Below are 14,338 nucleotides of genomic sequence, written 5' to 3' on the forward strand. Positions count from 1 at the left end.
TGTTGGGCTGTGGTCTTCTTTTTCTTATAGTGGATCATTTTTGGGACTGTTCTCTTTTTTTCTTCTTATAGTGGATAATTTTTTGGGCTGTTCTGTTTTTTTTTTCTTATAGTGGATAATTCTTTGGGCTGTTCTGTTTTTTTTCTTATAGTGGATAATTTTTGGGGCTGTTCTCTTTTTTTCTTATAGTGGATATTTTTGTGGGCTGTTCACTTTTGTTTTCTTATAGTGGATGATTTTTCGGACTGTTCTCTTTTTTTCTTCTTATAGTGGATAATTTTTTGGGCTGTTCTGTTTTTTTTTTCTTATAGTGGATAATTTTTTGGGCTGTTCTGTTTTTTTTTCTTATAGTGGATAATTTTTTGGGCTGTTCTCTTTTTTTCTTATAGTGGATATTTTTGTGGGCTGTTCACTTTTGTTTTCTTATAGTGGATGATTTTTCGGACTGTTCTCTTTTTTTCTTATAGTGGATAATTTTTTGGGCTGTTCTCTTTTTTTTCTTATCGTGGATCATTTTTTAGGCTAGTGGATAATTTTTTTTGACTGTTCTCTTTTTTTTATTGTGGATAATTTTTTGGGCTGTTCTCTTTTTTTTCTTATCGTGGATAATTTTTTAGGCTAGTGGATAATTTTTTTGACTGTTCTCTTTTTTTATAGTGGATAATTTTTTGGACTGTTCTCTTTTTTTTTATAGTGGATAATTTTTTGGACTGTCCTCTTTTTTTTATAGAGGATAATTTTTTGGGCTGTTCTCTTCTTTTTTATAGTGGATAATTTTTTGGGCTGTTGGACCTCTGGGCCACTGTAGTATGTACATGTCAATGGAAAATTAGAAAACACAATAAATAAATATTGCAAAAAAAAAAACAGATGTGCAGAAAAAAACAACCCTATCTGTGAGGATAATACAGCTGGAGTCTGAATTCTCGGTCTGCGCTACTGTATGAATGAATACAGGGGATGGAAGATCTTATCACAAAATAATAATAAAAACAAACAAAAGGACTCTATCCATCAACTAAGAGCAAATAAGCAACAGCTGGCTGAAGAGACAGGACTCACCACATGAAGGATTTTGTTCTCGGTCTCAAACACCGTACAGTCCTGGGGGACAAGAAAAAATTTAATGTAGCGCGAGAAGAACATCCTGTCTTGCAAACACTCCAAAACACACTCCATTCCGTCTCACTGCTGTATAAAACGTCTGGGCCTGGCTTTATTGAACCCTGCACCTGCATACTCCATACCCTTACAGATAAAAATACGCCCACACAAACAGACACATTTCTATTTTATTTATACACGCATCAGTCATACAAAAGACAGACTGTAAGCACGTAAATAGCAAAGATCAAGTCTCGCTAAGGAATACAGAAAACGGAGTCTATAAGGCTGCTGCATCACACCCACACACACACCGTTCAGAGGGGGATATGACAACCCACGGCAGCTCCCCTCTGCCTCGCACTTCAAGTGGAGAAGAATAAGAGCTATCAGCCTTCAAACACACACACACACACACATATATATAAAGGCAGCCAAAGAGAATTCCACACACCTGCTGTACAATAGTGGTGAGCTCCAGGCAGAGCTGAATGACATTATTTCGGGTTACTGAGTAGTCTGCCACTGCAGCAAAGGGAGACCTGGGAGGAGCAGATAGCAGAGCAGTTAGTGTTCGAAGGTTTCTGTGCCATTAGATAAATGTACAGAACAGTTGGTGGAAGGAGACGAGGTGAACACATAATCAGAGCAACAAGTTGATTTACTCTGCGAATAGACAGAAAAAAAAAAAAAAGAGTAAATATGTTGCATGCAAGACCACCATCTGCTAACTGATCTAAAAAAAAAAAAAAAAAAAAAAAAAAAAACAGAAGGCTGGCAAATTTGAGGAGGAAAAAAAAACATTAGAAACAGCTCAATTCCACCAAACTCTACTGCAACTGCAACCTTGTCTTGGAAAAACAGCAAATCCAGTGGTACACAACATGTTTTATAGCGACAACATAATTAAAGCGTCTTAATTACAGGAGTTTCATGAGCGTTAATTGCTCATTGATCGTGTGTTTGGCTGGTTTTTATATTTAGGTGTAATTTTACCTCTATTCTGAGTCTGAATCCACTCGCTGTGATTGTGAAAACAGCTGCGAGGCTGACATGGAGGTGATCAGTGTCTGGATGTGCAGGTGTGGATGTGAGACAGGGGTAGTTCAAGGACATCTCAGTGGTCTAGTCCAGGGTATACAGCAGTACACAGCGTATACCTACTTATTTTTCCGTCAGCATTGCGTATTCCCACTTCTAAATCCCCTTGATGCGCACCATTCAGTAGTATCTGAGCCAAATTGCCTATTTTTTTCCTGTAGAATGGTGAAGCCATGACCCGCTCTACTCTGCCTCTAACTGGCTAGTACTCGATGCCTTCACTGATTAGATTGGTTAACTTTAGGCATGAGGACTGATGAGCCAATCAGAGGCAGAGTAGGGCGGGTCATGCCGAGGAAAATACTGACTGACAGGTCACTGCACGCCTCGTTGAAGGATGCGCGATTATTGGAAATGCGAGCAAGAAAGGCAGAATAAACGTCTTTCAAGTGAGTGACACAAATTGAGAGAACCTACTTTCATAGAATACATAATTCTGAGGTAAGTTTTCAGGTGGTTTCCAGATGAGTCACTGTTTTAAATGGAGCTGCAACCGATTAATCGACTCAAAGTGATCCAAAAAAAATCATTCAACCACAATTCTCCTGAATCAAAGCTTTGTTTCCTTCATTTCTCTGCTGTTAAACATTGGTTCCACTGTTGTGTTTCACACGGACATTTATTGTGACGCACAAAGAAGCTTCAGTTCAAGAGAACTGCAATAGAATATTTCCCTTCAATCAATTCGAATCGATTAATCGAATCGGGAATTTTTGCATAGGCTTCAAGCACCTAATCGATTAACTGGTTGCAGCTCTAGTTTTAAACTACTGGTCATGTGACTGCACATGTAGAGGAGAAGAGATGTTGTCGCCAATAGATAAACTGTGTGAGTAGGCTAACGTTATGAAAGGCTAACATTATGAAAGGCTAATATTATGAAAGGCTAACATAATGAAAGGCTAATATTATGAAAGGCTAATGTTATTAAAGGCTAATATCATGAAAGGCTAACGTTATGAAAAGCTAATGTTATGAAAGGCTAATATTATGAAAGGCTAACATAATGAAAGGCTAATATTATGAAAGGCTAACGTTATCCTATGTTTGCCTCATGTTGCCTCAGCACTTCTTTATGTTCTCTTCTATTACTCACAATTATCCTATACGATATTCAAGCAAATTTTAAATTCCGTACTGCCGAACTTCTGTCAGTCAGTATTCTCTAAAATATTGTGGACCACATCTTTGGAATAATCTACAACCTGAACTTCAATCAACATCTTCTTTATCATTATTTAAGAAGCATCTGAAAAGGACTCTAATTCATGAAAAAAATGTAAGGCTGTATTTCATTTGATTTCTATTTGATGATTTCTAATTTTATTTGTATTTTTATTGTTTTCTACTTTAGATAATTACCTCCGCCAAGGAGGTTGTGTTTTTGCCAGCACTGGTTTGTCTGTCTGTTTGTGTGCAAGATAACTCAAAAAGTTATGGACGGATTTGGATGAAAATTTCAGGAAATGTTGATACTGACACAAGGAACAAATGATTACATTTTGGTGGTGATCGGTGGGGGGGGGGGGCTGATCTACCTTGGTGGAGGTCTGTGCTCTCCGAGTGCTTTTCTAGTTATTTCAGTTATATCGTATTTTTAATGTTTTTTTATTTTTGTTTTTTCCCTGTGTATTGTTTATTTCTGGGGAGGTATTCACATAAGCAATTTTTGGCTTCTATCCTCTCCCGCACAATGATGTTACCTGTTTGAATGTTTTGTTTTGTTTTTTTTCTCTTGCTGTTTTATGATGTGCAAATAAATTATTTAAAAAAAAAAAAAAAAAAAAAAAAATTGTCATTTATGCAGCTGCTTGTGTGACCAGTAATACTTACAAACTGCTCCTGATTAAGTCATGATAATTTTATAATACTGAAATGATTTTTGGGTAAACTACAGAGTAGTCTTACATCTCACTGTTTCTAAAACAGGGCATTTTTCTGGACTACTACAACTCTTACTTTAATATGTGTGTGTTTTTATATTTCTGGGTTTTATGTGCGGTTTTCTTACTTGCTGTTTTTAATCACCTTCTTCTTCTTTTATAATGTTTTAAATGTGTTTCTTTTTCCCTTGTCGTTGTATTTCAATGTCCTGTGTGAAGCACCTTGAATTGCCTTGTTGTCGAAATGTGCTATACAAATAAACTTGCCTAGCCTTGCCTTACTTTTTTAGAAGAGAAAGGCAAAATTGAGAGTATACCCACTTCTCCAGGGACCACTACACCACAAGAATGTATTTATTTATTTGTTTATTTAGCAGGGACAGTACACATTAATGAACATTTCTGTAAATGTGCCAGTATTAGCAAAAAAGCTATTTTTTAACTGTTGTCCCTGGGTAAGAAGTAAAGTGCCAGCATTCATAAAATTAGAAACATTTTAAAAATGAAGGCTACACCCACACATTACAAAGCATTAGTTCACATATACAACACACACAGTTACTATAAGGATATGAAAGTGTTAGTTTGAGTTATTGTACCTGTTTTACCACCAGTAAAGGCCCACTTAATGATCTACATCCCTTTACCTGTATGCTATATTTAGAATATTTACACTGCTTTATTCTCGCTGACATCCAGTCCTTTCCCACAGGGAGCTCAGGCCTTGAACTACCCCCAGGCGACAAGTGAAATTCTGCATGCCGCATTGTTTTAAAGGGATATTTTGCTTTTTTAAATGGAATTATGCATTTTAAAATATTTCCCTGTGGTCTACATAAACTGTAAATGCTCTGCTTGGGTCTGAATTCTTCATTAATTCAACTCTACAGGTCCATCTTTAACCCTGTTTCTGAGTAATGACACCAGAAAGGTGGTTTTGAGCGCTGGCCCTTTAAATGCAAATGAGACACTTCATGCCCCACCCCCTCCAGGTTGTTGGCTGTGCTTTCTGTCCCGTTCAGCCATTTGTGTTCGTTAATACAACCAACAACTGAACATTTTAGGTAATCAGCTCGAAGTTTGGACATAAACATCAGTTTTTACTACAACCGCTGCTGCTGACGAACAATTATCGTCAGAAGTCTTGACCTTATATGTGCGAATGTCAAGATGTAACTAGTTATAAAACGTAACAAATTAAGCAGGAATTGAAACGGGTTGTAGAAATCCACTTGAATTTTTTCAGGAATGAATATAAAGATAGTTTTGCAGCACCTGGAGGGTTCAAATTCAAACTTTTTTAACCATTGGGGTCCAAATACACAAATAAATGAACCAAAGACTAATAAAAGTGGGTTTTGCTTTAAATGTTTTCAGTGCCAAGGTGTGTTGTCTTTTCACAGATGGCAATTTTCAAGTTCATAAGTGCTGTTTACCATAATTCCAATAGCACATGAAGGCAGCGTTAGATTAGAGGCAAATTTCCTGATACTGAGTTGTACTAAAACCAAACTAAATGTCATGAAGTCATGTCAGAAATAGGTGAGAAGGAAAAAATGCAGAGTTCTACATGTTTTTTTTTTTTATTGTTATTAGTTTTAGCACCAGCATTAATGACAATTTAGGTGTTTTTTAGTGTTTAGTATCACTTTAACCCATAAAGACCCAAATATCCACCTGCGTCCCAAGTCTTCTACTGATCTAAACTGTTTAATACCTGTTGATCTTCTAATCCTATCAATATGTGTAAATAATTGGTGTAAAATACAGTTTGTCATCTTTTCATGGTCATCAGATAGGACCCATTTGGATGTTCACAGGCTCCGTAGTTACCATGGAAACACCGTCATCTTCTGCAACATTGATTCGCCAGTAAAAAACCCATGGAGTTGGATCAATGACAGTGGATGGAGACACTTGTTTTCAGTCCAGTTAATGATATAAGTCACGTTTTTCTTAAGTTTTCTCTGTTTTTCATATTATAACCTTCAACTTTAGCCTGAGCTTTCATGAACATTTACCTGATCAGTGAATTAAATATAAGAAAATACATGATTTTCACTGAAATAATGCAAAACTTATTTAAAACTTGGAAAAGCACTATATAAAACCGATATACACTGTAAAAAAAAACAGTAATATTCCGGCAGCAGGGGTGACGAAATAATACTGTTAAATAACGGAAAATAACCATCTCATAAAAATACGGTAAATTTCCATAATTAAAATACAGTTTTTTGCCCTAACTTTACATGAGATTTTGCCTATTTTTTGACTTTTTAATGTTTAATAAAGAATATTTACATGTAGTAAAACAATCAAATTACCTATAAATATATATATAAACAATTACCAATGAGACTAAGTTGTTCAATCCACTGATAAAAACTGTATTTGGACAGTTTGTCAGTGCTTATACATGTTATACATTCACAAAAATACATTTATTCAACATTTTTGTTGTGAAACCTCCCGTAATTACACAAGATATTTGTCAATTAACAAACAAGTCTTGTTAAACTTACAGAACAAATACTTCTTTTATGGTTAATTGTCAGTAATTTTATCTTGTTTTATTATTATTTTTACAGTATTAAACTTTAAATTAACAGTTTAATCTCATAAATAGAAAAGAAATATTTGTGAAATTATGATACACTTGCAAATGTTTTTTAACTCTATTTTTTTGTGAAAAAAGAAAAAAAATTCTTTTAAAAAATGGAAATTTTATGGTTATTCACAGTTACAGTTTTTTCATGTTATTTTACATTTGACATGTAAAATCACAGTCTATTTTTGTCATTCATTGATACTTTCCTGTATCTTAAAAATACAGGAAAAATCTGTAAAATAAACAGTGAAAATTCTGTTAAATTACAGAATTTTTTTTAAAGTGTATTATTATTATTATTATTATTAAAAACACAGAGGATAATATTATAATAAATGGTGACAAATCACTTCAGAAAGGGTACATTTAGAGGAAAAAAATCATATGGGAACTGCCACAAAAGTAGCACTGGGTCTTTATGGGTTAATTGTGCCTCATCGTGGTTCAGGTCGGCACAGAAGTGGTCACGAGCCCCTTTCGTCCGGTTGTCAGTGACGTCTGTCTGTCCCACCCTGCAGATTTATAACACCACGTTCATACATCCAGCTTACAGCGGACCTTAATCCTCAGTGAAAAATCACCTCCTCTTAAACCTACTTAAACCTCTTCTGCACATACGTAGGCGTAACGGTCCATATCTGCTTTGTCTGTTGATCGGACTTGTGAATCTCACAGGTTTTGTCATCTCAGGGACTATCTGTGTCATGCTTGCGCAGATGTGCAAGAGCATCACTCTGGCATAATCGTCGTCAAACACAAATGTACGTCATTGTATGTAAACGCTTAAATCTGACGCCTGTGTCCTGCCTGGACCGCTGATTGTGATGACAGGTTGTGGAGTATGCATATTAGCTTTAGGGACTGGCAGTACTTCATCAGCGCTCAGTGTAACTCAGCTAAACTCTGCATCGGTGTGATTAAAAATGACTCATAATGTCATACTTTTTTATACTGAATCACAATCTTTTCTTCACCCATGACCAAAGAGCTTTTATATTAGAAGAGCAGGAATGAACTCTTTCCTCTCAGGAGGCAAAGTCTTGGATTTTGTGTATAAACCACCTTCTGCCGATCAAGAAAATGGTGAAAAAATTGCATATCGCCAACTATATTTTCTTGCAACAATAATCAAAATGACATTTATCAGAAAAAAAAAAAAAAAAAATTGGGATATACAATTTAGTTATATACCAACATGATTTCTGGGAGTCATTTATCGTCATTTATTGTTTGGATGATGTTGGTGAAGTTTGCCGTCTAACATGTCTCCTATTAAAGGGGTCATATTTTGCTAAACCCACTTATTTTAGTCTTTGGTTCATTTATTTGTGTATTTGGACGCTAATAGTCCAAAAGCAGAAGATGACGGTGTTTCCATGGTAACTACGGAGCCTCTGAACATCCAATTGGGTGATATCTGATGACCATGAAAAGATGACAAACTGTATTTTACACCAATTATTTACACGTATTGATAGGATTAGAGGATCAACAGGTATTAAACAGTTTAGATCAGTAGAAGACTTGGGATGCAGGTGGATATTTGGGTCTTTATGGGTTAAAGTGATACTAAACACTAAAAAACACCTAAATTGTCATTAATGCCGGTGCTAAAAATAAATAACAATAAAAAAAAACATGTAGAACTCTGCATTTTTTCCTTCTCACCTATTTCTGACATGACTTCATGACATTTAGTTTGGTTTTAGTACAACTTAGTACCAGGAAATTTGCCTCTAATCTAACGCTGCCTTCATGTGCTATTGGAATTATGGTAAACAGCACTTATGAACTTGAAAATTGCCATCTGTGAAAAGACAACACACCTTAGCACTGAAAACAGCTAAAGCTAAACCCACTTTTATTAGTCTTTGGTTCATTTATTTGTGTATTTGGACCCCAGTGGTTCCAAAAGTTTGAATTTGAACCCTCCAGGTGTTGCAAAGCTATAGTTATATTCATTTTTGGCAAAAATCGAGTGGATTTCTACAACCTGTTTTAATTCCTGATTAATTTGTTACGTTTCATAGCTAGTTATGTCACAATTTGCACATATAAGGTCAAGGCTTCCGAACGAACATTTCTCCGAGTACGACATAATTGTTTGTCAGCAGCAGCGGTTGTAGTAAAAACTGAAAATATGTTCAAACTTCGAGCTGATTACCTAAAATATTCAGTTGTTGGTTGTATGAACAAACTCAAGTGGCTGAACGAGGCAGAAAGTACAGTCAACAACCTGGAGGGGGTGGGGCGTGAAGTGTCTCATTTGCATTTAAAGGGCCAGCGCTCAAAACGACCTTTCTGGTATCATTACTCAGAAATAGGGTTAAACATGGACCTGTGGAGTTTAATTAATGAAGAATTCAGACCCAAGCATACACTGAAAAAAAAGAAAAAAGAAAAAAAAAGTAAAAAAACAGTATTATTCTGGCAGCAGGGGTGCCGAAAAAATATTGTAAAATAACAGAAAATAACCATCTCATAAAAATATGATAATTTTCCATAATTAAAATACAGTTTTTTGCCCTAACTTTACATGAGATTTTGCTTTTTTTTTTTTTACTTTTCAATGTTTAATAAAGAATATTTACATGTATTAAAACAATCAAATTACCTATAAATATATATATAAATAATTTTCAATGAGACTAAGTTGTACAATCCACTGATAAAACTGTATTTGGACAGTTTATCAGTGCTTATACATGTTATACATTCACAAAAATACATTTATTCAACATTTTTGTTGTGAAATCTCCTGTAATTACACAAGATAGTTAACAATTAACAAACAAGTCTTGTTAAACTTACAGAACAAATACTTCTTTTAAGGTTAATTGTCAGTAATTTTATCTCATTTTATTTATTTATTTATTTATTTTTACAATATTAAACTTTAAATTAATAGTTTAATCTCATAAATAGAAGAGAAATATTTGTGAAATTATGATACATCGGCAAATGTATTTTTTTGTGAAAAAAGGAAAAAAAAAATCTTTTAAAAAAATGGAAATTTTATGGTTATTCACAGTTACAGTTTTTTCGTATTATTTTACATTTGACATGTAAAATCCCAGTATATTTTTGTCTTTTCATTGATATTTTCCTGTATCTTAAAAATACAGGAAAAATCTGTAAAATAAACAGTGAAAATTCTGTTCAATTACAGATTTTTTTTTTCAGTGTAACATTTACAGTTTATGTAGACCACATGGAAATGTTTGAAAATGCATAATTCCATTTAAAAAAGCAAAATATCACTCCTTTAACTGCTGAAATTGCTGATATACGACTGTGAAGGCGATGACACATGATTGACACAAATTTCATACTCATCAAAATTTGCATCTTGGAATAGACGTCTGCCATCTCTTTTTCTCCTGTAATTTGTCAGTATCTGTACGTCTCATTATGTCAAGCATCTGCTAACTCATCTAAAAAGCATTTTTAATCACTAACAGAAAAAAACAACTCTACCAAATAATGTGAAATATGCTACTATAGTCATCTTCAGCAAGCTCATTTCGGGTGCAGATTGACATTCATACACATAAACTGATAAGCTGACAAAACTGTAATTGAACAATGAAAACAAGCCCAGCGTTGACTGTTATAATGACCCCTCCCCGTTTGACAACAACGGTCGTCCTGCACCAGTACACCTGTTGTTCCTTGCTCTCCTACCAGTATAACTATCATCTTACCTCACCTGTTCTACTTCCATCTGGCCCCATGACCACGCACTGACCCTGAAACTCCTGAAAAATGTAGGTCTACATTACCATCCAAATTTGACATCAAATTTGATCCTAATTTCACCTTGAAAATGTGAAGGTAAATTTGTTTAATTCCTCATTATAACTACATCATTTTAACACCACAGTAATATTTTTTTGCACACTTGTTTAGGTATATTTCCTCATTATATTGATAATTTTACGGTGGCCCAGAGGGGCAGGAGCCCAAAAAATTATTCACTGTAAGAAAAAAAAAAAAGAGATTGTGATTTATTGAAAAAGAAGTTTCTGAAAAATAAATGTACCACTTTAATAAAAATAAACTTGAATTAAACTTGTAATAAACTTGTATATTTTGTAGTTTTATTTGAGAAGATTATTTAAAAAAAAAAAAAAAAAAAACAAGTTTAATTTACTTCTTTGTACAAATTTATATTTATTACGAGTTTTTTTTTAGGAGATTGTTTTTTTTTTTTTCATATAAGTTGTTTTTTATGTAAGAGGCACATTTATTTTTCATATACTTCTTTTTAAACAAATCACTATCTCTTTTTTTTTTTCTTACAGTGAATAATTTTTTAGGTTGTTGCCCCTCTTGGCCACCTTATCATTTACTGTCTAGTACACTGGTTCTCAACTGGTCTGGATTAAGGACCCACTATCACCCCTTAAAGGTAGGGTAGGAGATGTTTTCCTGGAGCATTTTTTACTACATTGCTTAAAATCCCCTTCATACCCAGATTGCAACCAGTGAATTAAATGCTCTAATATAGGGGTGTCAAACTCATTTTATAGTTAAGGGTCCAGATTCAGCTAAATTTGATCTGAAATGGGCAGAACCAGTAAAATCATAACATAATAATATATAAATAATGTCAACTCCAAACTTTTCTCTATGTTTTAGAGCAAAAAAAGTTAATTTACATTATGAAAAGGTTTACATCTACAAACTATCCTTTCAAAAGATGTGAATAACATGAAAAAACTGAAAAATTAAGTGTAATTTTAACAATATTCTGCCTCAGTTTATCATTTACACAAGTACTTTATAGTTTACAGATCACAGTGGATCTACAAATACAAAAAACATTGAGTAACAGGTGGAATATTGTTAAATTGTACTTGATTCTCTTAAGACATTTCAGGTTATTCAGATTTTTTGTAAAATTATACTTTGTTTTAGTGTAAATACATGAAAATATTTACATTTACAAAGAGAAACATTCAGAGTTGTCACTATTTATATGTTATTTTGATAGTATTTTACTGGTCTGACCCACTTGAGATTGAATTAGTCAGAATGTGGAACCTGAACTAAAAAGATTGTTAATGTCTTAGTGTAATTTTTGCATTTCACAAATTCATCCCAAGGGCCGGACTGGACCCTTTGGCAGGCCAGATTTGGCCCCCTGGCCACATGTTTGACACTTGTGGTCTAACACAAAAATTAAACAAAAATGTAGCCACCTGTGGAACAGACAGGACTGAAAAAACATCATCCAATCATTTTAACCGGCCCATCGAAATGATTGAATGGTGATATGTCTATCAAACTGAACTGCCAATGGAGCAACTGTAACACACAATATTTTCCCCCTAGGATTAATAAATTATTCAGATTCTGATTTTGAAATGAAAGTAAAGGTCGACACCCAAAGAACCCATCCAAGAGCTTCCCAAGTTTCACTGAAATACCAAACATGACGAAGATTGGATGATTTAGTGAAAAGTGTTTATATTTATTGATACTGTTACCAAAGGCCAAATTTAAGACATCAACCACGATTTGATCTTAAAAATTAGTATAAAACAGTGGTTTCCAACCTTTTTTGCCTCGTGACCCCATTTTAACATCAGAAATATCTGGCGACCTCAGACATTCAAAACAGAGAGATTTTTCTTGCTAAAATTAATTTGTTTTTGATCATGTAATAGTTTGCTATACTATGTTGCAAATAAACATTAATTTTAGACAACATTTAGTCTATATAATGTATATATTATGGACAGAGGCAGAAACGCCAGGTGTAGATTACTGCACAAAGTGAGAATTTGATTTTCCTTGGTCAGGATATGTACAGTCAGTCCAGCTTGGATTTACAAGGCTGACAATTAATACTGAACAAAACAAGAACTCAAACTATGAATTACACTGAGTTACAAAAACATAATTTTTGCAAGTTGTCTAGGTTTTTTCAACTGAATTAGGACCATTTTGCACCGCTAAATCCAAAAATGACATCTGTTTTTCTCAATCAGGTCAGGTTTTTTTGCTAATTTGATTTGGAAAAATTTAATCTTCTCACAAAATTGATTACATTTTTGTAAACTTTATCTTGGTCACCAAGTTTAATACCAAAATGAGAATGGTAAGCACACTTTATGAAACTTGTGACTTGATTCCTGTTAGGTACAATGGTGTATTCACCGCAGATGTAGCAGACTACGTCAGGCTTATTTTTGCAAGATCTTCTAGTCGAAGCCATTTCATTCACCTGTAATATTAAAAAAAAAACATTAATCATAAATTGGCAAAAGTAAAATCTTCAGAACTCGTTTATTGCAAGAAATATGAAAGAATTTTGTATCATATGATGTGAAAATGCCCATAAATGTAAGCAAAAATGTTAAAAAGCCAATATGTAGCATAGTTCAGAAAGTTGACCTGATTGAGCAAAATTAATGTGATTTTTGGATTCAGCACACCAAAATGATCCTAAATCAACTCAAAAAACTTAAACAATAAATTTGTTGTTGACCAGTGTTATGAAAGAGCTGCAGCATCTGAAACTGACCACAATGAACATTTGAAAGATAAACAGAACCACAGTGCTTCAGTTTCAGCTTCACAGTTTGTCATGTCCTTTATGGATTGGGATTGTCTCTCTCAAATTACAATATATTTTTTATTAGTAAGGTTTTTGTTTTTTTGGGGTTTTTTTTTAATCAATTAGAAATTTCAGGCGACCCCATTTGAATTCCAGACGACCCCATGTTGGGTCCCGACCCCAAGGTTGAAAAACACTGTTATAAAAGAAACCATTTAAGCATTAGTGGTATGAATGTTTGAGAAATGTATGAGTTAAAAGGACGCCAGAGAAATCAGCCTCTGACGTCTGGATTCTTTAAGTGGAGACTCAACAATGACAGAGGAAAGAGGACAAAGCCCCAGTGGATGGATGAAGGAAGCTGCAATGTGAACCAGGTAAATAGGCCATTCTGTTCTCGAACACAGAGCACCCATTCACACTCCTCCGCTATATGTCATTTAAAAACACCGGCTGTGAAAACAAACAAAAGCACAATAGTGTTTCAGCCCAGATAAGACCATGGATTTACTGCGATACCTTCACTTTAGAAAAAGACTAGGCTAATGTGCATGACTATTCCACTAATATTCCTGTTTAGAATAGAATAGAATAGAATAGACTTTATTTTGCCATTTGCACAAATGCATCGCAGTATAGGTGGAATTCTTGTGTTTCCCTGAGTCAAGGACTTAAAAAAGACATTAACAAAAACAACACATAAACACAGCTCAAATATAAAAACAGTTATTGCACAGACAGACCCACATACACACTGTAAAATAGAGTGCTGTATCAAATAAATAATAATAATAATAATAATAATAATAATAATAATAATAATAATAATAATAATAATAATAATAATAGTACTGGGAGGTAGAACAAGAAGTGTAGTGACTCCAGTCTTGCTTTTTCTTTCCTTCAAACACCTTTCTGATAACCTTCTCCATATTTAAAGATTCTGCTGATATCCTCTTTTATAAGGTTTAAACAGTAAGACCTCAAACAAGACCAAAGGATCCTCAAGAAACTGGAATAATGTAGAACTAAATGCTCCATGGGACAATGCAGATGAAATCACCAGAGGCTTCT

General features: G+C 34.1%; 1 protein-coding gene across 2 annotated transcripts in view; it reads right to left on the reverse strand.

The window, feature by feature from the left end:
• Positions 1-14,338, reverse strand: part of cnksr2a (connector enhancer of kinase suppressor of Ras 2a) — a 151,408-nt gene that overhangs the window by 88,797 nt on the left and 48,273 nt on the right. For both annotated transcript variants that reach the window (XM_030123454.1, XM_030123453.1), the window contains exons 4-5: positions 1,559-1,646; positions 1,063-1,104 (exon numbers count right to left, since the gene is read on the reverse strand). In XM_030123454.1, the coding sequence (XP_029979314.1) occupies positions 1,063-1,104; positions 1,559-1,646 (130 nt within the window). The remainder of the gene's footprint in view (positions 1-1,062; positions 1,105-1,558; positions 1,647-14,338) is intronic.

This window comes from Sphaeramia orbicularis, chromosome 20, assembly GCF_902148855.1.
Source record: "Sphaeramia orbicularis chromosome 20, fSphaOr1.1, whole genome shotgun sequence".
NCBI classification, from domain to species: Eukaryota; Metazoa; Chordata; class Actinopteri; order Kurtiformes; family Apogonidae; genus Sphaeramia; species Sphaeramia orbicularis.